Below are 24491 nucleotides of genomic sequence, written 5' to 3'. Positions count from 1 at the left end.
CTCCTGAACCGTACACTTAAAAATGGTTAAGATGGTCAAGTTAGGTTAGGTATATTTTTCCACAATTAATAAAACAAGAAGCCCAGAATACAGCAAGAGCTGTTCTCATGGAGACTTGTAGGAAGTGCCTTTGTGTTCAGGGAGAGTATGGGGAGTAGGCAGGTTGAGGCAGGGCAGGGCCAGTATGGTCCTTAGGTTGAGGCAGGCCAAGGTCTCCTGCTGTTACTCTGGGTGGTACCAGTGGGTAGAGGTCCACGGGAAAGTATTGCTATTTTCCCTTTTTTCTCAATGTGATTGCACGGTGACTTTCCATCTGGGAGGGGCTTGAAGAGAGACATAACTGTTTGATCAGGTTAATTGAGAGGAGGAGTAGGAATTACTGTTGGGAATGTGGAGGTGACCAACTATCCCTACCCACTGAGACCCTGGGAGAAACATATGCACAGATGCAGTGGCCTGCAAAGGAATACTTTATTACTTTGGGGGGTTTGGCTCCACTTCCCCCTTCCACCTAGAGAAGCCAAAGAGAGAGGTGACCAGGTCTTTACCAAAGAGCAAGCAGCCTCAGGAAAGCAGGGGCACCTAGAGAAAGGGTCAGAGCCTGGGCGTTTTCCTAAGCGGGGATGGGCACCAGGCCAAGCCTTACTTCAGGCTCCCAGGGAGGGAAGGCTGTGGCTTCCAAAAGACTCAAGTCCTTTGAGAGGCAGGTTTAGTTCTTTGGAACTTTAGCCTAATAAAATGTCCTCTTACCAGGCCAGTCCCTGGCACCATGCCTTCTCTTTAGAGTTGGAGTGAGGTGGGAAGGAAAGGGAGAAAAGCCTTTAGCTTTTTTCTAAGAACCAACATTCTCTTGTGTTTTTATTCTTCCAGTGGGCTAATCCTGGTAAGATCACTGCCTTGCTTGTCATTGCTGCTGGCCTTCTAGGACAAGTAAAGGGGTCACTTCACCCCTCAAAAACTGTGATGCTTTTTTCATACTGTCCTCCAGAAGCTTTGTGACAGGACAGACATCCTATGTCTGGTATTAGGTGCTAGTATCAGGCTAGAAATTAGGCTGAAAAGTCTTCCCTCGTTTCCCACTTCAGCTACTTTGACTCATCACACTGACTTGGTGGGGGATTCGGTTACCACCAGGTAACCTCGTGGCTCAGACCGGTGTTTCCCAACCCTTTCAGGCCAGCATCCACCTATATTGCAGATGCCACCTTTGTCATCCTGAATTGAAATACATAGCTGATATAACCCACCATCATTAAAAAAAATAAGTCAATATAATGTCCTAACTGTAATGTAAAGAAATTGAAGGATGATGACTTTTTAAAGAATATATGTATTTGAAATTATAAATGCTTAGGCATATATACAGTAGAAGAATATGTGTATTTCAGTTTTTTAATTCTTGGGCATACATACACCAGAATGCTTCTTTATGCTTGACATTTTGAAATAAAGGTTAATAAATATATACAATCATCATGAATGGGATAGGTACAAATGCAGGCTGATGCAGGTATGTTGCATTGGCACTTTAAATCATGAGCCACATTGCCATTGGCAATGTGAGTTTCCAAAATACTGATCAACTCTTGGTAAAGTCTAAGAAAAAAAAAAGAGTATAATTCTTCCCTCAGTTTCACTCAGTTTACATGGTAGTGTGTACCTGGAAATTCAGTATGTTAAACCATGCAAGAAGTACTTTGTAGAGTATTTATGTATAAACTGGAGTTAGATTGTAGGCTAACTTTTGTTTGTTTTTCTTTTTTAAATCTCCCTGACTATCTGAGAAGACATTCAAATGTTGTGAGACAGTTCTTCACCATGTGGAACTGGCCTGAACATTGCATGACCTTTAGTATCCCTGCCTCTCCACCCCACCCACAAAATGTCCTTCAATATTAATATTATAACAATCCTAAATACCTGCTAGATGGTTTAAATGCCTCCACTGAGAGCCACAGGCCTGGATCATCCAGTGTCAATAATATGAAATATCCCACATTTGGCACCACACTATAAAACTTACCAGTGTGAATGCATTCCTATTAGAAAATCAGTCTCTAAAATTTAAATCTGCAAAATTAATCTTTATTCCTGTTTTTGCCATAAAGAAATAAGAAAACTCTAATTTGTGCCAAATATCTGTTTTTTGTTAGAAGGGTCTCACTTAGACGCATGGGTGAATCTTGGGTCATCATTTGTGGAAACTCCTTCAACCTTTGCCCATCTGTGTTATTTATACAGTAAGTCCTTCGTATAGCTTTTTCTTAAAATGCCAAATGGCCAATAGGACACAATAGATGTCAGTACCAGCTCTCTACTCACTGCATTTAGACAACATGGACAAATTCCAGAACAAAAATCATAAGTACCAAGTCCCCGTAGGATTTTCCAAGCAAAAGCTAAGTTCTGAGAATATATATATTGCAATCTAGATGGGGCTTGCTATTCTCAGTCATAGAATATAGCAGATATGTAGGGCTATCTAGGAAAAGGAGTTTGATAGGAAACCAAAAGGAAGAAAAAGGCAGATGGAATCTAGGGAGAGATTCAGTCTGCTGTGCTGAGTCCAGGATCAATGAAGTTATGTCTCGTTTGTTTTCTTTTTTCATTGTTGTTCCAAAAATATTTATTAAGGATCTATGTTGTACCCAATTATGTGCCAGGTCCTACAACTGACACTAGCAATCAAAATCTAATAGTACATGATCCCTGCTCTCAAGGAACTCATAGTCTAGGAGAAATCAAACAAATGAACCATCTAACAATAACAATCAATGTTCTAAGTTCCATGTTTCCACAGAAGCACAGAAAAGAGGCACTAGATTATAAGGCCCAGAGGAAATGGCCTTTGAACTGATTTTTTAAAAACTTTGATTTTGAAATAATTGATTCATTTGTTTTCTATATTGTGGGGAAGACAGGGGGAGAGGGAACTCCAGGGAGTGTGCAAGAGCAAGAGGGCTGTATATAGCAAAGCTAATCTGGGCCAGTGGTTTCTAAAGTAGGATGCTTGTGATGAAGTAGTAGAGTGTCAGAAGGAAATTATATTGATTATTCATATTTTCCTTAGCTTTACAACATTTCCTTTTTTGGAGTATGTTTTAAATTATAAATATGCATATTTTATATACAGATACATACACATTGGCTGTATATATGTGCATATTCAGTTTTTTTCTGATGAGGTGCTTGATGAAAATTGAGAAACTATTGGTCTGGACCACCCACCCCAGGTTTTTTCAGGCTGGGTCAGCAATCAGCCCTAGATTTTTCTCCCCTCTGGAGCTTTGTGAAAGCCAGAGGGAGCTTTGTGAAAGCCAGAGAGAGCTTCCCAGGATATAAGCAGACAACATGCATTTCTCACTATGGCTTGGTCAGTGGATGACTTTGAACAGAATTCCTCCTTGGGGTGGTATGGAAGGCCTTCATCCTGATATTCTTGGTGGGAACGAAGAGGAGGCATTGTCTAGATTGGTGGTTCTCAACCAAGGGTGTTTCTGCTTCTTCCTGTCCTCCTGCGGGGACATTTGGCAATGTCTGAAGACATTTTTGGTTGTTAAGGGAGGGTAGGTACAACTGGCATCTAGTAGGTGAGACCGGGGTATTGCTGATTGGAGGGTATAAGCTTCCTTTAGCTGAGTTTTTCACTTTTGGTTTGCTGTCCAGATAGTCAACGTTGACACTGTCAGTTCATTTTGAGTATTTTGGAGCTTTATGTTGAAAGACAAGTTTGGAGATCCTACATAGAGAGTAAATTTTATCTTACATACATTTATATTTAAATGCCTCATAGATGTGAGGTGTTTATTTTTCAGCTATTTAAGGTCTTATTCATAGTATTTTGGACAAAAGTATTTTGAGTATATTCATAGGTTGTTTTTTTCCTTTGTGTAGTTTGAGGTCCTGAAGAAGTACCTTGACAGTGGTGGCGATATCCTTGTGATGCTAGGAGAAGGTGGAGAATCCAGATTTGATACCAATATCAACTTTTTACTAGAAGAATATGGAATCATGGTTAATAATGGTAATTGGTGTTATTATTTTAAATGGAGGCAGTAATAGTATTCTTCATATCATAGCCCTCTAGGCCCAGGGGTATGATGGAGAGAGCCCTGGGCTGAGAGTACATGGTTCGGTGTTCTGGTCTCACCAGTGGTCTGAGCCTTCTTTGCCCAGGCTTCTTCCATTTATAAAATGAGGGGGATTGGAACAGAGTTCCAGGGTTCTTTTCGGGTCAAAATTTATCTGAGTCTATACTACCAGACTTATTTCTAACCTGAAATATACCTTCTTCTCTTTTAAAGATGCTGTTGTTAGAAATGTGTATTACAAGTATTTCCATCCTAAAGAAGCTCTAGTTTCTGATGGAGTCTTGAACAGGTAAGCATGTTGAAAACCAGTAGTGTCTTTACCAATGACTCTCATCTTTCCTCCATGAATCTTCCATTATCTCTTTTCACACATGCTTTTCACTGTCCCTTCTTCCTTTCTTGCTTTTTTGTTTTATTTTAATTTATTTTATTACTGCTACTCATTCATCAAATTATATTCCTCCGTCTTTTGAAACCTTACTTCACATTCACGTTTTTGTTAGTTAGGATTAGGATACTTTCAGCTGGGAGTGACAGAAAACCCTATTCAAGTGGGATTAAACAATAAAAAGACTTTATTGATTTGCGTACTTGAAAAACTCAGAAATGGGGCAGTCTTTGGGTATGGATTGACTGAAAGATTCACGTCATCAGGGCTCTGGTTCCATTTCCCTTCAGTTCTCTTGGCTGTGTTCTGTGTGTGAGGGCTGAATAGTTTTAATAGTTCCCAAGTTCGTTTCTGTATGTCACACCATCTGAGGCAAGAGAACATGCCTTGGTTCCAGCATTCCCAGCAAGAGTAGTCCTGAGATCTACTCTTTTTTGGTTTGTTTGTTTTTGTTGTTATTGTTGGTGGTTTTTGTTTGTTAATTTGTTTGTTGTTTGAGACACAGTCTCCCTTTGTCACCCTGGCTAGAGTGCAGTGGTGCCATCATAGCTCACTGCAACCTCAAACTCCTAGGCTCAAGCGATCCTCCTGCCTCAGCCTCCTGTGTAGTTGGGACTACAGGCATGTGTCACCATGCCTGGCTCATTTTTCTACTTTTTTTAGAAATGGGGTCTTGCTATGTTGTTCAGGCTGGTCTCAAACTCCTGGCCTCAAGCAATCCTCCTGCCTCAGCCTCCCAAAGTGCTAGGATTACAGGCATGAGGAGATTTACTCTTTTTGAGCTGCCCCAGGCCACAATGCCCATCCCAAACTGTCCTGATGGCATAGCTAGGTTGTCTCCTAGAGCCTGGGATGGAGTGAACTTTCTCTGATCTGGATCCTAAAAATAAATCAGGGGTTTTGGGGAAGTAGGAAATGAATGTCTGAGGAAGCAACATCAGATGCCTTCTGTGAGCTTCTCCCATGTTCAAAATTATTCATTCCATGCTTGAACTTGCGATGGGGCAGGCATTCTGCTGGCTCTGAGGATAGAGTCTAGAATGTGGGCGTAGAATATGGTATGGATCCTTTCCTCAGAACTCGAGAAAGAGGAGAACTGAATTCTAATATTTTAATGTTAACTTTTGCAAGCATTCCAAAAGAGGTAAGGGCGTACTTTTATTTAATTTACAAAAATTGTATCTCGAAGTCTGTAAAATTCTTGCATTTCATTCATATATACTATATTAATGAATGCAGTGTGAAATTCCCAAAATTTTTGTTTATTAAATTTTATTTTTTTTCTTTAAGAGAAATTAGCCGAGCTGCAGGAAAGGCGGTGCCTGGAATCATTGACGAGGAAAGCAGTGGCAACAATGCCCAGTGAGTGTGTTTTCCGAGGCCACCTGAGGAGGACGTGTTTATCATTTTGAAGAGTTGTTTTTTTTTTCCAAAATGAAAAGAGTTTTTGTTTTTGATTACAAAAGTAATTCTCACCAAAAAAATATTTGAGCAGTTCAAAGGGAAGAAAGTAGAAGTTCTGCACTGTAAGTCTGTGCCTCTCCCTCTGAAGATAATCAGCCTTAACAGTATATTTAGATTTCTAGATTTTTTTCATAAAGTCATAGGTAAGTACTTTTTCCTTTTTAATGACTGGATTAAATTGGATATATCTAAATTTATCTACCTGACCCCTTATTATCGGACATTTAGCTAGTTTACAATATTTTGCTTTAATAATACCACCTGATGTTTATCAAGCATTTACTATGTGATAGACATTTATTATCTCATTTAATCCTCACAACAACCCTGGAAGGTTAGTTATGAGTTACAGAGAGGTAATTGCTCAAATTCACGTGACTACTTAGATTTGGTCTTTGGAAGTCTGCTTCAGAGTCTGTACTCTTAACTTCTATTCTATATTGTTGTTATAAATAATTTTATATTTGTCATTGTATTTAAATAACAAAGCACAAAGCAACATCTTTGTATGTACGATTTTCATGGACTCATGCTAATATTTTAGTAGGATAGATTCTTAGCATTAGAATTTCTGGGTCTAGTGTCTTCCCACTGATGCATTTGCCAAATGTGATACATTGCCAAAGCACTCTTCAGGCAGGTAGTAGCACTTACGGTCCCTATGAACACTCCCTTTTTCCTCTCTTGCTGGTATGGAGTATTCTAGTAAAAATGGTTTCTCTTATTTTAAATTTGTATTTCTTTGTTTATTAGTGCATGGGATGGCCTTTAAAGTCTATTGGCTGATTGTATTTCTGTGAATTTCCTGTTCATTGCTTTTTAACCATTTTTCTATTGATGGTTTGTATTTTCTTATGGATTTATAAGACCTCTGTGTGTTGCAAATATTTTTTCCAGCTTCCCTTTTTACTTTGGGGTATGTTACCCCATAGAAGGTGAAATTTTTATGTAGCTAAAGCATGTTACAAAGTTTTAGTAATTAAAATAACATAGTACTAGAGCAGAAATAGTAAAACATAAATAATACAGATTAGAATCAGACCTAAAACATATTTGGAGGATGGGGGATATTTGTGTATAGTAAAAGTGGCATTTCAAATTATTGGGCATGGGGATGACCATCTTCTTCCTCCCCCATCCGTTAGAAGCTACTTACTTCTCCCAGTTACACTCATTTACACTTTTCTGTTAATTTACATTCATGTTTGTTAAAATGCTTTATTAAATTTATAGCTAGAGTTGTCCCAATTTTGCACTAACAAAACAAAGCTTAGAAGAAATTTTGTGTTTGATGGTGGATCAAAGAGCATGCTCAAGAAACACTAAGATTATTTTTCAGAAATTTAGTATTCATTTTTTAAAAATTTGAATCTGTTTCTTTAATTTCTTACAGGGCTCTCACCTTTGTCTATCCTTTTGGTGCCACACTGAGTGTCATGAAACCAGCAGTGGCTGTTCTGTCTACAGGCTCTGTCTGCTTCCCTCTTAACAGACCCATTCTGGCTTTCTATCACTCAAAGGTACAACCTTTCTTAGATATGCGTGTAGATGTTGTTTGTATCATTGAAATAATAAAAACTTACCATGTCCAGAGGGTTTGCATGTTTCTCGCTGGTTTTCACACCAGTATTTCAGTTATCTGGATACATTTTACTTATGGGGAAACAGTGGATCGTCCAGGAGTTGATGTAGTCAAGGCCTAACCCTAGCTCTTATTATCCTAAATCCAAAGCTTTTCCACTGTAGCATGAGGCTACCTACACTATAACTCTTAAAATAACTTTTCATCCTGTCTATATGAGACTATGGCTCTCACCCTCAGTGTAAAGAAAATTCATTCAGGAACAGAGGGAGTTAACAAATGACACACAATTACACAGCATCATATTGCTGTTGTTTTAGCTCATCCCAGCAAAGCATATCCGAGGATTAGTTGTCCAGTTCTCATCCTGGAAACCCCATAGAAATGTGGGGACAGGTGGTCCCACCTCCTTATGACTCCACATTCCCACTGCCTTTTAATTCACGTTTTGCTGAATTTACCTTCCTCTGTCCATCAAGACATAGAATTCAGCAGCTGACCTTCAAGTTTTTTTCCAGAGACGTAGATAGATGTCTCTAGCTCCTCAGAATCCTATTTTTCTTTGTGGAATCTAGGTATTATCTTTCCTTCCTTATTTAAAAACTCTGACCTCATTTTTTTATAAGTAAATGTTTATACTGTGTTTGAAAGATTTAAACAAAATTCGTATAGCTATTGAGACAGCCTATTCCAAATAGCTGGAAATACTGTTTTAAAATTAGAGTCAGGTATTATTTTCAAGATGTAGAAATAGTTAATGTAAACTGTTTATAGTGACAAAAGTAAATGAGACACTATTTTAAGGGCCTTCAAGTATTTTAATACTACAACTGTGATTATTGGATTTCTTAAGTGTGCATAGAGATTTTACCTGGCTTAATCAGTGGATTTTTATGGAGCATCCATCAGGTACAAAATTCTGTGCTAAGTGTGGTAACTCATCTAGAACTCATGAGATTATCATCTACTCATTCCTAGCCATTTAGAGCCCATGTTCTCCTTATAGGATTTCAGTCCTGCCTAATAAACACAATCCTTGAGAGAGATTGTTGTCCATCACCCTTAAGTTTGTGAGATGAACCAGTGATACCAGAGAGGGGCTCCTCTCCATCCTCTTGGAAACCATGAGCAGGGCTGGGTGAGCACTCAAAGATTCTGCCTCCTTGCCCGGGGCCATTGCCTTCTTTGAGCTTATCATGATCCTTTCTAGGTCTTTGGTTTACTGAAGTAGACTTGTTAATATTGAAGGAGAAAATCGGTCCATACTTTTATTTAATTGGAACAAATTACAGACAATGGCTGGAAAAGGAAGCTGAAGACAATGGTAGAAACTGTCAGGACAGAATAAAAGGATTAAAAGAAAATCTATAGCCTATTTGAAATAAACAAGATAGGAAAAAGAAAATATAAGCCTAACTGTGCGTTGTAGGAGGAAAATAAAAGTCTTTAACTTCCTTTCCTGTATTTACTCATGTATGTGAATTCAAATCACAGCATAGTTCTTTCAGTCACTTCCCTTTTCTTTCTTTAGACTTCCACCAAATTGACTTCCTGTTCTCTGTTTTCAATGGTTATGGCATGGTAATAGTATTGCTATTTTACTTATGAAGCATTTACTTTTAATATGGTATAGGTCAAAGTTTGTTTTGCCAGGTTTTTTTAATTTGTAGAACTTGTGTATTTATATCCCTTGACATCTCTGGCTTAGGCTATATCACATACAGGGAACAGGCATAGTTATAATGGCACTAGGAAAAGAATTATACCTAATGTACACTTAGGATTACAGGTATGAGCCATACTGTACCTGGCTTTAAATACTTTTTATTAGTACTCATAAGTGTCTTTAACTGTACGATTGTCTTTGAGTTTGTCTTCTTTTTCCTTTAAAAGTATGATCTTTGGCTGGGTGTGGTGGCTCACACCAGCATTTTGGGAGGCTGAGGCAGGAGGATCACTTGAGGCCAAGCGTTCAAGACCAGCCTGAGCAACATAGTGAGCCCCTGTCTCTACAAAATTTAAAAAATCAGCCAGGCATGGTGGCATGTGCCTGTAGTCCTAGTTACTGGGGAGGCTGAGGCAGGAGGATTGCCTGAGCCCAGGACTTTGAGGCTGCAGTGAGCTGTGATTGCACTACTGTACTCCAGCCTGGGTGACAGAGTGAGACCCTGTCTCAAAAAAAAAATTATGATCTTCATTTATAAGATAACTAACAATGGGAAAATGTTCTAGAATCAATTTATATTACTTTTTGTTAAAGTCAAATAGAAAAATATAGAAGTGTCAAAAAGAGAGGCGGGTTAAAGTGTAGTAGTTATCATAGTTGATATTGCTAGACTGTACTATTAAAATCCTGATGCGAATTACTTTTTGGTATATGAGTCAGTTGCTAACATGATTCCAATGATAAGTGTTTGGGGACTAGGATATATGCAATGCATTTTGGGATCTGAGTATCTGACACTACTTTGTTATCAGTAGAACCAAGGTGGGAAGCTGGCAGTGCTTGGCTCATGTCACATGTTCAGTGACCAATATTTGGACAAAGAAGAAAACAGCAAAATCATGGTAAACTTTTTCTTTCACCACATTAATGTATAATGTGTAAGTGTGATTTTCACATCATTTAGAAAATACTGATAAGTTTATTTACTCTTTCAAAACTAGCTATTCTCAGAACCCATTATATGCCAGGCACTAAGAATACAAAGTTGAGTCAGACATAGTCCCTGCTTTGAAAAAGTTTATAGTGAAGAGAGAGAGAAAGCAAGAGAGAGAGAAATGAGTAAGTCCAGAAGGACATTTCTGAGTGTGCCAAGTTGGGATAGGAGCCGACCCTGGAAAAGTGGTGAGGGGCAGGCTCCATAAGGGCTTCACGTGTGCGGCCAAGGAGCTTGAACTTCATGCTAAAAGCCCTGGGGACTCCTTGCAGGGTCTTTAGCAGCCTTCGACATAGTCAGATCTGTGTTTTTAGAAAGACTTCTCTGTCAGTTGTTATGGAAGGTGGAAAGGGGGAGGCAGCCAGGAGCTAGGAGGAAGCAGGTGGAGTCAGCCAGGCAAGAAGGGACGAGGACGTGACTTACGGTAGTGAAGGTGTGAATGGAGACGAGGGGCTGAGGGAATGATGGTAGTCAGGAGGGGTTATGTACAGGACTTGTCACCGATTCATGTGGCGAATAAAGTAAAGGAATTGCAATTACTCTGTGGAAATAGTGCAGAGGGAGCGTGTCTGATGAAGGATGACAGAGAAAACATGTTTCCAGGGCATGCCAGAGCTGTGCGTCGGTGTGAGTCCAGTGACTCACCTGCCAGAGGAAGAAGCTGCTGCTAAGCTTTTTCATTAATGAAATAAATTCATTCAGCCTTAATATTAGGAAACTAAGATCTTATTTCTATGGAATCTACATGAAGTTTCAGTGTCTCTAGACATTCTGGGAGATCTAGATATTCTACTTTTAAAAAGTTTTACTTTTAAGTTCAGACTGTCTTCACATTAAACAGGGATTCCTTTGGAATTGTGAACAAGTTTTAATAAATTTTGGCTTGTGGTAAGATGTTAGAATGCTTTAAGATAAATTAAATTTCTCATAACAAAGGTTGGATTAGGGTGAAGAAAACCTTTAAGTTCTCATATGATTTCATCAAGACAAGGCTAGCTACCCCCTTTGAAATCACAGGTTTAATCTTTTTCCCTGTATCATTTTGCTTGATTTAATTATCTAATCCTGACCCTTAGGTGTCTCAACTAATTCTGTATTTATTTTTTAAACCCAGGATGTTGTTTTCCAGTGGTTCACGACAGAAGATATCCACCTAAACCAGATTGATGCTGAGGACCCTGAGGTAGGATGTTGTGGATCATGAAAAGACTCGAAGTGGAAAAAAATGGGTCCAGCTTCTCAGTACCACTTTTAACAGTTCCAGAGAAATACCTGTCTGTCTTACCACATCTGTAAGACAGAGGGAAAGAAGGGATGCTTTTGGGGAGATGAAGGCCACATTATTAAAAAAAAAGTTAGTAAACAAATTTTATAATTTATCATAGAATTAATTGGGGTGGGAGCCCACATATATATATATGTATATATATTTATATAAAAATTGGAATTTAAAATGTATACTTTCTGGCCCAAACTTTCAAAATGAACACTTATAAAGAAATTCCTCCTCCAGAAATATGTAGGATATAAAAATAATTTTTTCATGAAGAAACAGTGATCGTCAGAATTTAAATTGTAAACTATAATTTTATTGCCTGAGAACTAACAGTCCTAAAGGTATCGTGATAACATTCATTAAACCAGAGAGGGTGGTGAAACCAGCACTGGCATAGGAACCAGTAACCTACGTTCTGGATCTGGCACTGCCCCTGGCCCTTGGACTTCAAGCAGGTTCTTTCTGACCTTTCTTCATCCTAGTTTCCTCATCTGTGAATTGGGGGCTCTAAGACCTGTGCCCTCTGTCTCACAGGATGATTGTGAGGCCTAAATTAATAGATGGAAATTTACTTATTAAATTAAAAGGTGTAAAATGTGCTATGTATCTACAAGGCTTTTTTTTTTTACTTTTGTATTTATGATATGTCAGGCACTATTTGTTATCTACTTTCACATAAATCATCTTATTTAATCCTCACAACAGCCCTGGGAGGGAGATGATCTTATTCCCATTTTTACAGGTGAAGAAACTGAAACTGTAAGATTGCAGCGTACTCAAATGGTAGGCACGTGCAGCACGTGCAGCGCTGGGCCCAAACCAGGTCTCCTAGTTCAAAGTCCGCTCATTCTACAGTTGCTTCTCTGTTTCTTAAACTCTGAAATGTCAGGAAAATGATTTCCTGGCTGTGAGCAGCAGGAGGTAGGTGAGAAAAAAGAGATGGCTGTCCACTGACTGTGTCCTCCCTCAGCTAAGGACATGGCTAGAGCCACACGTCTAAAATATTCCCTATGTGGAATCGTTACACATATGAATATTTTGTTTAATTTCCTCCTGAAAAGTGATATAAGGCCTCAAAATAAAAGAATTGAGGTGCAACAGGGACTTCACTTTTCAGATGTCACAGGACCAACCCCTGAGTGGATGGCATCTTTGGCAGCTGCCAATCCTATTTAGAATGTTGTGGGTCTGCTGCATCTGTTCCTGTCCTGTGTGGCCACCACTTAGCTCCTGCTAAGTGTCTGTCATTCCCAACATCATTTTCTAGCTGAGGAAACTGAAGTAAGTAAACTTCAGTTCAAGGTCCCCGCTTACATTAATACTTGCTGAGCCATTATTAACACCCAGGTGAGGCTGACTCTGGGGCCTGTCACTTTTCTTCTACTCTGTTGTTCACTGTCCACCACACACGACACCGGACTGAGTTCAGAAGGGAGGTGGCAGGGGAAAGCCAGTGGAAGATTGTAGTGTTGTTAAGGCCTTTCTCTAAAACCATGCATATATCTTCCAGATTTGAGACCTGGAAGAAAATGGACTTTGTATAGTAAGGCTTTGGAAAATAAAATGCTGGATCCAATAACATTGTAAACTGAGAAATTCCAAAAACCTGAATTTCCTAACTATGATTTCAGATCAAATCATGTTATATCTGGACGGGTTTCAAACCTAGACAATAGCTCAGTTTCAAACAGGATTTAATAAAATAAAACAGTAGCTCAAAAAAGAGCTAAAGGAATTTATGTAACAAATTTTAACCTGAAAACCTGCCAGGAACTCATGAAAGCCAGTGGTCCTGGGAATACTCTTTTATGTTTCTGTCTGGACATCTAAGGCCTTGCTGGCTTTCTGAACTAGGATTTTGCAGAAGGGCTCTGTGCAGGGAGATAAGAGAATCAACTTCAGGATCTTTGGGACTGATGGGCCCATTACTGACCTGTGTTGAGTGCTGGGTGTGCTCTAGCCCAGTCAGTGCTTGTTGCTCTCACCTCAACCCACTGTCATGTTGGTGGGCTGAAGTCTCTAAAACAGCCAAATGATGCTGGGAAGGATATTTGTTTATGCTCTTCTTGCTTTTTGTCTAAAACAAAGTTTGAGGATTAGGGGAACTTTTGACCTTTGGGCTACAGAAAAAAGTGAGCCTGTCTGTCTTGACCAGTTATTTCTGTAATGCTCAGGCATGTCTCATCCAGTGCTGGAGCTAGAGAATGTAGAAAAAAGTATATTACAGAGGACGAGTTTTTAAATTATTACCAGGTTGGCCTTGTTGGCTAAATGCAGTTCAGAGGGCAATTAGGAATAGACTTTTTGTTGTCCGCATGCATTTATTTAAATTTGAATTTATTTTTAATAGCTAATGCATTTACATAGTTGGGAATTCAAAAGCATACACAGTGATAGTCTTCCTTCTATCTTTCAGCCCAGCCGCATTGTTTCTTGCCCAGTCTTAGTAGTTTCTTGCATGTTCTACGAGAGATATTTTATACTTACATGAGCAAATTCTCCTTCCCCCTTCTTTTATATAAATGGTGCTATATAGTATGTGTGTGTATATACATATATACACACACATACTATATAGCACCTTTTAAAAATTACCAATATATCTTGAAGATTTTTCCATATTTATACATAGAGCTTTCTTTGTTTTATTTTAAAGACTGTATTTTCATTGTTTAAATGTAATATATATTTTTTTTATTTTTTTTTTTAGAGACAGGGTCTTGCTCTGTCACCCAGGCTGGAATGCAGTGGAATCATAGTTCACTATAGCCTCGAATTCCTGAGCTCAAGTAATCCTCCCACCTCAGCCTCCTGAGTAGCTGGGACTTCAGGCGTGCACCCATTATACCTGGCTAATTTTTAAAAAGTATCTGTGGAGACGGGGTTGTGCTATGTTGCTCAGGCTGGTCTTGAATTCCTGGCCTTAAGCAATCCTCCTGCCTTGGCCTCCCAAAGTGCTGGGATTACAGGCATGAGCCCTTGTGCCCAGCCTGAATGTAATATATTTAACTAGTCTCCTATTGATAGACATTTAGGTTTTCCTGGTCTTTTAGTGTTACGAACCCACAGCATGTTTCATGATTTTTGAAGCTCTCAGCAGTGCTGGAAGGATGTCCTCGGCTAGGGGAGAAGGGCTGGGATCTAACGTAGCAGTGGAGAAGCTGTCTGTGCTGGCGTCACAGGTGCTCAGGCATCTGGCAGGAGGAAAGCAGGGGATGTGACCCAGGTGCTGGTGGGTACGTAGGGGGAGGTGTGGACTTTCTTTCATGATTGCCTCTATTTTTACACTAAAATAGAAAATAAAGTCATCCGATAAAATTTTGAAAGGGAAAATTGTTTTGAATGGTTGCAGTGACAAAAGGGAAGTATCATCTGGGAGAGTGGGAAACCGAGTGGATTAGGGAGCTATACTTGCTGAGCGCTCAAGATCAGAGATCACGAAATTAAAAGATCAGTCAGCGTGATTGTGTGTCTCTCCAGCTGTGTTCAGCTGCATGAGTACTGGCTTAACTGGAGCCAGCATTGGGGTTTAGCCAAGTGAAGTGAGTTTTGTTCCTTATTCCACACAAAGTGGCTTATTTAAGGTTTAGTTGTCAGTGATCATGAACAGTGAAATCTCTTGGCAAGGGAGTGTAAATATTACAGATTTAGACAGTGGAGACTTGACAGATAAACTCTTGCTCCTGTTCTGCTGAAAGGAACCCTCTTGTGGCTTTCAGATTTCTGACTACATGATGCTGCCCGACACCGCCAGCCTGTCTGACCGCCTTCGAGTGTGTCTCCAGGAGGGCGATGAGAACCCGCGGGACTTTACCACCCTCTTCGACCTGTCCATTTACCAGCTGGATACCACCTGCCTCCCCAAGGTCATCAAGTCAGTGCCTGTGGCTGTGTGAGCTGCACTGTACTCCATTCAGAGTGTTTGGTTTGAAAACATGAGCCTGGGGATGGGAGTGAGGGTCACGGCAAATGTGGCATGCAAAACATGTTCTCAGATCTATGATGGGGTCAATAAAGGAACTGGGGTGGGGATGCAGGGTTGATACAGAAGAACTGCCAGCGGTTATTAGCCCTTGTGTGTCCCAGGCCCTGTACCACGTATTTAGGGTGAAACTCGTTCTGTTTTATCTGAGACTTTTCCTGGTTTTAGCATAGAGAGTCCCAAGTTCAAGGAACCCACTCAGTAAACCAAGATGGTGGTCACCATCATTTGATTTGGGCAACTGGTAATGCTATGATGTGACACTAAGAATGCAGGAAGAGGATAGACAAATGGGTTCTGGTCCGAGCATGACAGCTGAGAGTTTATCACTGTATTTAGCAACACGGAGGTCCTTGGTGATCTTTTTTTTTTTTTTTTTGAGACAGAGTCTCACTCTGTTGCCCAGGCTAGCGTGAGTGCCGTGGCGTCAGCCTAGCTCACAGCAACCTCAAACTCCTGGGCTCAAGTGATCCTCCTGCCTCAGCCTCCCCAGTAGCTGGGACTACAGGCATGCGCCACCATGCCCGGCTAATTTTTTCTATATATATATATTTAGCTGTCCGTATAATTTCTTTCTATTTTTAGTAGAGATGGGGTCTCGCTCTTGCTCAGGCTGGTCTCGAACTCCTGAGCTCAAACGATCCGCCCACCTCGGCCTCCCAGAGTGCTAGGATTACAGGCGTGAGCCACCGCGCCCGGCCTCATTGGTGATCTTGACAGTATTTTTGGTGACGTGGGGGTGAAAGCTTGTTCAAAGTTGGTTTAAGAGAGTGACAGAGGAATTGGAGATAGCAGATATAGATAACTCTTTTGAGGTATTTTGCTACCAAGAGGAAGAGAGCAAGGCTGGAGGCAGTGGGTAGCAGCTAGTTGGAGGAAGTAAGGTCAAGAAGGTGTTTTTTAGATGAAACAAATCACAGGATGTTTTTAAATTGGTGGGAACGTTCCAGTGGAGAGAAAAATGTATAATGTAGGAAGGAGCAAGGAGTATGGCTGGAGTGAAGAAAGAGAATAAGCGGGAGAGAATGGGGAAGGGGATTTGGTGAGCAGTCTTAGCTTTCAGGTAGGAGCATGGGAAGAGATGCATGCAGATGCTGGTGGATGGGAAAGGGTGTTGATTGAAGATTGTGGAAATTCTTAGGGCTTCAGTCTCTTGAGCCCAGGAGTTTGAAGTTGCAGTGAGCTGTGATGATGCCACTGCACTGTAGCTGAGTCAACAGAATAAGACCTTGTCTCAAAAAAAAAAAAAAAAAAGAGCCTATTTAGGAGAAATCTGATATGATACTTGATAGAAATTTTTCCTTTCGGTTCTCAATGAATGATACTGTATGATACAATAGAGATTCCTGAAAGGATCATTACATTAGATATAATAATACATTTGCCTATTTTTCTAAAATAGTACTGAATCACCATAACTGATGGAGAGCAAAACAATGTGGGCAGTTAGATGTGCTTTGCTACGGTTTCTTATCTTGATCCTTGCTTTTTTGTTTTATTATTAACACAGGGCTCATGAGCAGCTAAACGTGAAACATGAACCCCTCCAGCTCATACAACCTCAGTTTGAGACACCGCTGCCAGCCCTTCAGCCTGCGGTGAGTAGGTGCATTTGGGGGATCCTGCTGCAGAGCCCCACTGTTGGCCCTTACCTCACCAGCCACCATGCCTGGCTTCAGTCTAGCATTAACTCAACTTGCCTTTAAAATTGTCCTGTCCCACCGCATTCTGGAATGTTATAAGCCGGTTGGCTTGATCTTGGTAGCCTGAAATTGCCCATGGTGAGAGCTAGTAGTTAAACATTTCGTTTTGAGAGCTAGTAAACATTTTCCAGCACACAATTGGCTCATACCTATGAATTCTGACTCCAAGTTTGGCACTTTCTATACTAGTCTACATCTGCTTCCCCAAATAACTTCTATCCCTAAAGAGCTCATGATTAAATGAGAAACAAGGCTAGGCACAGTGGCTCACCTGTATAATCCCAGCACTTTAGGAGGCTGTGACAGGAGGATTGCTTGAGCCCAGGAGTTTAAGATCAGCCTGGGCAATATCTCGAGACCCCACTTCTCCAAAAAATTTAAAATTTAGCCAGGCATGGTGGCACACACATGCTACTTGGGAGGCTGAGGTGCGAGAATCATTTGAGCCTAGGAGTTCAAGGTTATTGTGAGCTATGATCACGCCATTGCGCTCCAGCCTGCATGCAGAGCAAAACCCTGTCTCAAAAATAAATGAATGAATGAGAAAAAAGTTGTACAGTCAACAAGTTGTACAATCAGATGTTCAGCACAAACCTAGGCCCCAAGGTTTGCATCATTGTTGTGAGTTAAATGGCACTGGTGTGTCAGCTTGGTTAGTTTCATGGTATGGTTAGATCTGGTTCCACTTGGTTGCTTACAGTGGGCTAGTCGTCTGGCTTGATATGGGTCTAAGAGGGTAGAGGAGGCGTGATGGGAGTTTGAGTGGTTCATCCCCAGGGAAGGGCTGAGTTGCCTCTTATTTCCCCTGTGACTCATCATTGTTAGTTATGGCTTTGGATAAGCTTCTTCACCAAAGACTTTATTTCCTTTTAGGTTTTCCCTCCTAGTTTCAGGGAATTACCACCTCCTCCTCTGGAGCTGTTTGACTTAGATGAGACATTCTCCTCTGAGAAGGCACGGCTTGCTCAGATTACCAATAAGTGTAAGTTTGGCCAATTTTAAAATTTTGTTTTCTTTTATGAGTTTTATTTATTTAATCATGAACTTCTGAGATTTGCTGTGAGAGAAAGCTTAAGAGTTTGTTTAGGGAAAATAAAATGTGAACAGGAGTATAAAGTTATGATTCTTGTTTATTTCATGTAAATGATTTTGGTTGTTTTTTTTGAGGCCATTTAGCTAAGTGAATTATAGGTCCTTAGTTCTGACCTATTGAGTGACCATAGGATGACCCTGGCTGCCACCTAGCAAATCTAGGTCAGTGGTCATAGGAGCAGTTAAATAAGGAAATTGAGTCGAGGCCAAAAGAATCATAGAGACTTCAAATTGGACAGGATCCCAGAGAGCCCAGTGTATCCACCTTTACATGTGGATAGAAAATGAGGCCCCAGGCGATATAGCTTCATGGTGAATGATCCCCCTGACTCTTGGCCCTGTGCTCCTCCTGACATGAACTGCCTCCAGTAGAGTGTGGTGGTTTGCACCTGTAATCCCAGCTGCTCAGGAGGCTGAGGTGGGAGGATCACTTGAGCCTAGGAGTTCGTGGCTGCAGTGAGCTATGATTGTGGCGCTGCACTCCAGTCTGGGACACAGAGTGAGACCTTGTCTCTAAAAAAAAGCAAAAAGCTAAAAAACATCTAAAAAGTACAATAAATTTGGGAATAGTTTTAATGTCCACTAATAGGGGAATGGTAGTAAATTGTGTCATACTTATTCGGTAGGACAGTATGTAGTCATTATGTAGTCATTATAGAAGAGGTTTACAAAGGCCAGGGAGTGACACTGAAAGAATTTGAGAATCCTAAATGAAGAAAGCAAGATATAAAACTGCACATACAATAGGATAACAACTCTGTGAACAACATCTGTGTGTGCCCAAAGACCAGAAAGGAGGATGCAAGAATGGAAGTAGTTCAATGTAAATAAAACCTGCATCTCTGTCCCATGCCAGGCTTTATGATAGGTGCTGGGCAATCAAAAATTAGCAAGGCATAGTGCTTAGACTTGTGAAGAATCAGATGCTTTGACTCAACATTTCTGTTTCTAGCAAATTGTCCCACAAAAATCCTCATAGAAATGCAAAACAGAAAAATATAGCTATAGCCAAGTGTGTTGGTGTGCGCCTGTAGTCCCAGCTACACAGGAGGCTGAGACAGGACGATCACGTGAGCCCAGGAGTTCAAATCTGGCCTGGGTGACATTGAAAGACCCTGTCTCGGGGTAGGGGTGGGAGTGGGGAAAGTTACAGCTAGATAGATATTATAGCATTCAGAAAATTGGGAACAGGCCGGGCGCGGTGGCTCACGCCTGTAATCCTAGCACTCTGGGAGGCCGAGGTGGGTGGATAGCTCAAGGTCAGGAGTTCGAGACCAGCCTGAGCAAGAGCAAGACCCCGTCTCTACTAAAAATAGAAAGAAATTATATGGACAGCTAAAAATATATAGAGGAAAAAATTAGCCGGGCATGGTGGCGCATGCCTGTATTCCCAGCTACTCGGGAGGCTGAGGCAGAAGGATCACTTAAGCCCAGGAGTTTGAGGTTGCTGTGAGCTAGGCTGATGCCACGGCACTCACTCTAGCCCAGGCAACAGAGTGAGACTCTGTCTCAAAAAAAAAGAAAAAAAAAAAAAGAAAATTGGGAACGGTCTAATGGTTCATGCATCAGTAGGGGGCTGTTTAAAAAGATTATTAAATAAAGTAGAAAATTATATATCTGGTAAAAGAAAAACGTAGAGCATGAGCTTTGAAATGGAATGTCCATAATACATCATTAAATGATGAAGGCAACTTATAAAACTATTATAATTTCATCTTATTTTTGTGAAAATTTGTATTTACACATAGAAGCATATCTAACAATAACTGTTCTAGGTAGTATTGGTGGGCATAGAGCTAGGATGAGTGTTACAGCTGTGTGTTTGACTGTCTTAGTAAAAGAAACTTACTTTCTATTACAATTTTTTTTTTTTTTTTTTTGAGACAGAGTCTCACTCTGTTGCCCAGGCTAGAGTGAGTGCCGTGGCATCATCCTAGCTCACAGCAACCTCAAACTCCTGAGCTCGAGCGATCCTCCTGTCTCAGCCTCCCGAGTAGCTGGGACTACAGGCATGCACCACCATGCCCGGCTAATTTTTTCTATATATATATTTTTAGCTGTCCATATAATTTCTTTCTATTTTTAGTAGAGATGGGGTCTCGCTCTTGCTCAGGCTGGTCTCGAACTCCTGAGCTCAAACGATCCGCCCACCTCGGCCTCCCAGAGTGCTAGGATTACAGGTGTGAGCCACCGCGCCGGCCTACGATTTTTAAAAATGCAAACAGAGGGGTGAAACTGCAGTATACTGTGAGAAAGGCAGTAATGGCTGCCCATGCTATGTAGGGCTGCTGGGAATGGCCTCACTGAGATGTGTTGTTGATGGAATTATGGGATTTTTTTTCTTCTTCAGTTTTCTTTCTATAATATTATTATGGTAAATGCTGTTTTAAAATACCCATATTCCCTTTTCATAGTGATCCTTGTTATGTTCAGAGAATGGTAATTTGGTTTTTCCTACTGGTTGCTCCTATTGTTTGTAATGTGGGAAAGACAGATCTGGGGAATAAGAAAGCCAGAACCAGTCCAGCTTTATTCTGGTTAAGTATGTCATGCTTTTGTCCTAATTCACAAAAGCTGCACATTAGAGATCTCTAGAGTTTGTCACTGTTGAAGTCCTATGGTCACACTACCCTAGGAAGAGGTGAATGATCTTAAGAGATATAAAAACTTGAAAGGGAATACCTAAAACACACTAAGTCTGTACTGTGGGAAGGGCGGAAGTTAAGGGTTAATCTAACCATCCGAACTGTGCTTAGGTACTGAAGAAGATCTGGAATTCTATGTGAGGAAGTGTGGCGACATTCTTGGAGTAACCAGTAAACTACCAAAGGACCAACAAGATGCCAAACATATCCTTGAGCACATCTTCTTCCAAGTGGTGGAGTTCAAGAAGTTGAACCAGGTACAGAGCCTAGAAGGCCACTGAAGTGGGAGCCCCCCCAGTGGTGGTATCATCCATAAACTCTGCTTCTCATATTTTATGACATTCATTCAATCTGCAAGTATTTACTAAGTGTCTCCTAGGGGAACAAAACAGGCAATGGTCCCTGTACTCACAGAACTTAGATTCTGGCTAGAGGATACAGACAGTAAACAATAAACATAATGTACAAGCTAGTCATAGTATGCTAGGAGATGATGAGCACCATGGTATCAAAGTAGAGCTGGGCCAGAGGGATCACGTGTGCTGAGTGTGGCTGTGGTGACTGGTGAGTGTTAAACAGGGTGCTCAGGGCAGGCCTCACTGCAAAGTTGTATTGAACCAAAGACTTGAATGTGTGGTGGGAAGCCATGCAGATAGCTGGGGAAGGAATGTCCCAAGCAGAGGGGAAACCTGTGCAAAGTCCCTAAGGATGGGCTGTGCCTCGCATGTTTGAGGAACAGCAGTGATGCCAGTGTAGCTGGAGAGAACTGAGCAAAGGATAGAGCAGCAGGACAGGAGGTCAGCACTTCATGATAGAAATCATCTTTCTCAGACTGAGGACCAAGAACTTGAAAATGATGCTCGGCCTTCCTTTTTTCCATCCCTTGACAGGATTTCTAAAACTAAATGCCCAAGCAGTATTGGTAAATAGGCATTCATACACTACTCATGGGAGAATAAATTGGTTCTACTTTTCTGGGGATATTTTTAAAATACTCTTCAAAAGCCCTAAAATATGTATGTACCTTTGACCTGGCAGTTCTAATCTTCAGAATCTGTTTTAATAATAAAATCCTCAATATGTGAAAATGTATCAACTAGGATGCTCAGTGCAGCACTGTTTTAATAGAAGAAAACTCTTCATTAATAGGGAACTGGTTAAATATCCAAGGGTACATTCTTAAGACTAAAAATATTTTAAAAGAATATTTAAGGACTTGGGAATACATTCACAATACAGTAAGGGGTGGGGGAGGAAGGGCCATATATAGAGATATTCCCTTTTTCTTTTCAAAATATACATATCTATTTTGCATAGTAAAAAAGAACACAAAGATATTTATGTTCATGTATAGTGTTTGATTTTTATTTTCCCTCTGTACAAAAATTTCTATAAAGAATATGTCACTTTGTAGGAAAAAATAGTGTTTTATTTTTTTAATGTAAGCAGGCAGAGGCCAGGCGCGGTGGCTCACGCCTGTAATCCTAGCACTCTGGGAGGCTGAGGCGGGGATATTGCTTGAGCTCAGGAGTTCGAGACCAGTCTGAGCAATAGCGAGACCCCCATCTGTACCAAAAATATAAAAATTAGCTGGGCATGATGGCATGTGCCTGTAGTCCCAGCTACTCCGGAGGCTGAGGCAGGAGGATTGCTTGAGCCCAGGAGTTTGAGGTTGCAGTGAACTATGATGATGCCACTGCACTTTACCTGGGGCGACACAGCAAGACTCTGTCTCTAAAACAACAAAAAAAATTTAAGCAGGCAGAACATAAGCTTAGGATTTTAGATGTGAGTAGAAAGACCTGTTAGGGTCTGTGCCTCTAGTGGAAGGAGGCTGGATCTGCTGGGTACTCATTGGGCAGTACTTCACTGTACACCTTATACGTGCCAGGCATGGTGCTGGAGGCTGGGGCCATAGCAGTGAACAAGATGAGTGCAGTCCTGGCTGTCTCTCTGAGAGCCATGTGCAGTGGGAGAGAGGATTTATAGTGCTCTAAGTGCCATGAAGGGAACCCAGATGCGAGGTTATTGATGTGGCTGCTCGGCAGTGAAATATGGGATGGGGGCTCAGGTAGATTCCCAACAGTCCTCACCCTGGGGACATGGCAGCACAGGCCCCCAAGGCCACAGAATGAAGTTTGGTTTGATCTTTCCACCAGTGCCTTCAACTGTATTTGTTATTCACTCATTATAGTGGGTGATGGGCGTGGTCAGAAGCCCCTCCTGGTAGTGATAATTTGCTCCTTGGGTTGGATTCAGCCCTAGAGCTAGAAGTTACCTGTATGTCCCAATTAATGATGATTTGAAATCTCTAACTAAAGTCCAAAAAACCAAAGAGTTCATGTTTCAGGCTTTGTACTAAAATATTCTATGTCTTATTTTCTTATCTAGGAACATGACATTGATATGAGCGAAATGGCATTCCAGAACAATTTCTGAAGACTGTGCCTCTTGAAGCATTTTCTGCCTCCTGACTCTTCTCTTTATAATCTATTTTTTAATTGTTTCTCAACTCCTTATCAAAATTATCATACAGTCTTTCCTCTGTGAGCTGCGGAAGTTCTGTGCATTTTCTGTAGTACCAAAAAGGTATAAGATTTCTAATTTACAAAATATCCTTATGTAAGATATGCTCCATTTTTTAATTAAATCTGTGTTGAATCTGTACTTTTATAATTTATGAAACAGTATTTCATTGAAGTCTTTTTTTTTTTCTACTTCTAGTTCTGGATTTGAGTCTCTTTTTATCAAAGACATAAATAACTCTCTAGCTTGTTGTAAATACTGTACAGCTTTCTGGACTAGTTCAGGATACAAAACAAACTTAACTTGCAGTCTGTTTGCCCGACTGCATCTAAGGAAAAAGATAAAATAGTAGGTAGATACCTTCATTATATAGACCATTCACCCCTTCATCTCCCAGCTGCCCACAGGACATAACCATTTAGAAGCTGTAATCTCCACTCACACTTTCCCCTGCTCTTCTGACCTCCTGAAGCCCTCAATTCTGCCATCATTTTGGGTTATAATGCAGGGCAAAATGTGATCATCTGTCCCAAAGAGGCTAGACAGTGTTGTCAAGGGACAGTGGGAGAGACTGCACCTGCCTGAATGGGGCAGTTGATGGAAATGCACAACAGTGTACTGGAATACACTGGAAACCAGCTTTGGGGAACCCTGAAAGCCAAACAGAAGGTTGCAGAGCCACTGAAGGTGTGCAGGGGATGTGGCACAATGGGAGTAGTTTAGCTGGATGGTTCTATAAAGATGGGAAGGAAGGCCATTTAGGGGAAAGTATGATATAAACCCAAGAGGAAGTAACAAGGATGTGGACTAGGGTGCTGTTGTAAGAAAGATGGAAGGGGGAGCCACTTTGCTCAGAGGGCAAAGTCTGGGGGCTCTATCTCATCTATCTCAGCTGGGAGACAAGCAGCTGGAGAAAAGCACTGGGGAGTGCTGTGGCAGTGTGTTCGGAATACATTCCCACAAAGTATTCAATGATTGTCTCCCAACTCATAGCTCTTCTCTTACACTGTGGGTTTGATGTTCCTCCCATGGAGAGAGGTGGGGTCTCTGTTCCCACCCTCTGAGTCGGGCACTGAATTGGG

General features: G+C 40.9%; 1 protein-coding gene across 2 annotated transcripts in view; it reads left to right on the top strand.

Annotated features, from left to right (window-relative positions):
- The window catches only part of IFT52 (intraflagellar transport 52), a 28753-nt gene extending 5102 nt beyond the window's left edge, over positions 1 to 23651 (top strand). The window contains exons 4-14 of one of the 2 annotated variants that reach the window (XM_069495846.1): positions 3895 to 4024; positions 4305 to 4380; positions 5770 to 5841; positions 7337 to 7463; positions 10007 to 10093; positions 11300 to 11368; positions 15181 to 15335; positions 16954 to 17041; positions 18020 to 18128; positions 20995 to 21140; positions 23275 to 23651. In XM_069495846.1, the coding sequence (XP_069351947.1) occupies positions 3895 to 4024; positions 4305 to 4380; positions 5770 to 5841; positions 7337 to 7463; positions 10007 to 10093; positions 11300 to 11368; positions 15181 to 15335; positions 16954 to 17041; positions 18020 to 18128; positions 20995 to 21140; positions 23275 to 23322 (1107 nt within the window). In that variant the 3' untranslated portion in view covers positions 23323 to 23651. Of the gene's footprint in view, positions 1 to 3894; positions 4025 to 4304; positions 4381 to 5769; positions 6006 to 7336; positions 7464 to 10006; positions 10094 to 11299; positions 11369 to 15180; positions 15336 to 16953; positions 17042 to 18019; positions 18129 to 20994; positions 21141 to 23274 lie in introns of both variants that reach the window. The other variant, XM_069495847.1, reaches the window with a different exon arrangement.
- The last annotated feature ends 840 nt before the right edge of the window (positions 23652 to 24491 follow it).

Source organism: Eulemur rufifrons, chromosome 20 (genome assembly GCF_041146395.1).
Source record: "Eulemur rufifrons isolate Redbay chromosome 20, OSU_ERuf_1, whole genome shotgun sequence".
NCBI classification, from domain to species: Eukaryota; Metazoa; Chordata; class Mammalia; order Primates; family Lemuridae; genus Eulemur; species Eulemur rufifrons.
The sequence above is the reverse complement of the archived record's forward strand: the minus strand, read 5'-3'. Positions and strand labels throughout refer to the sequence as shown.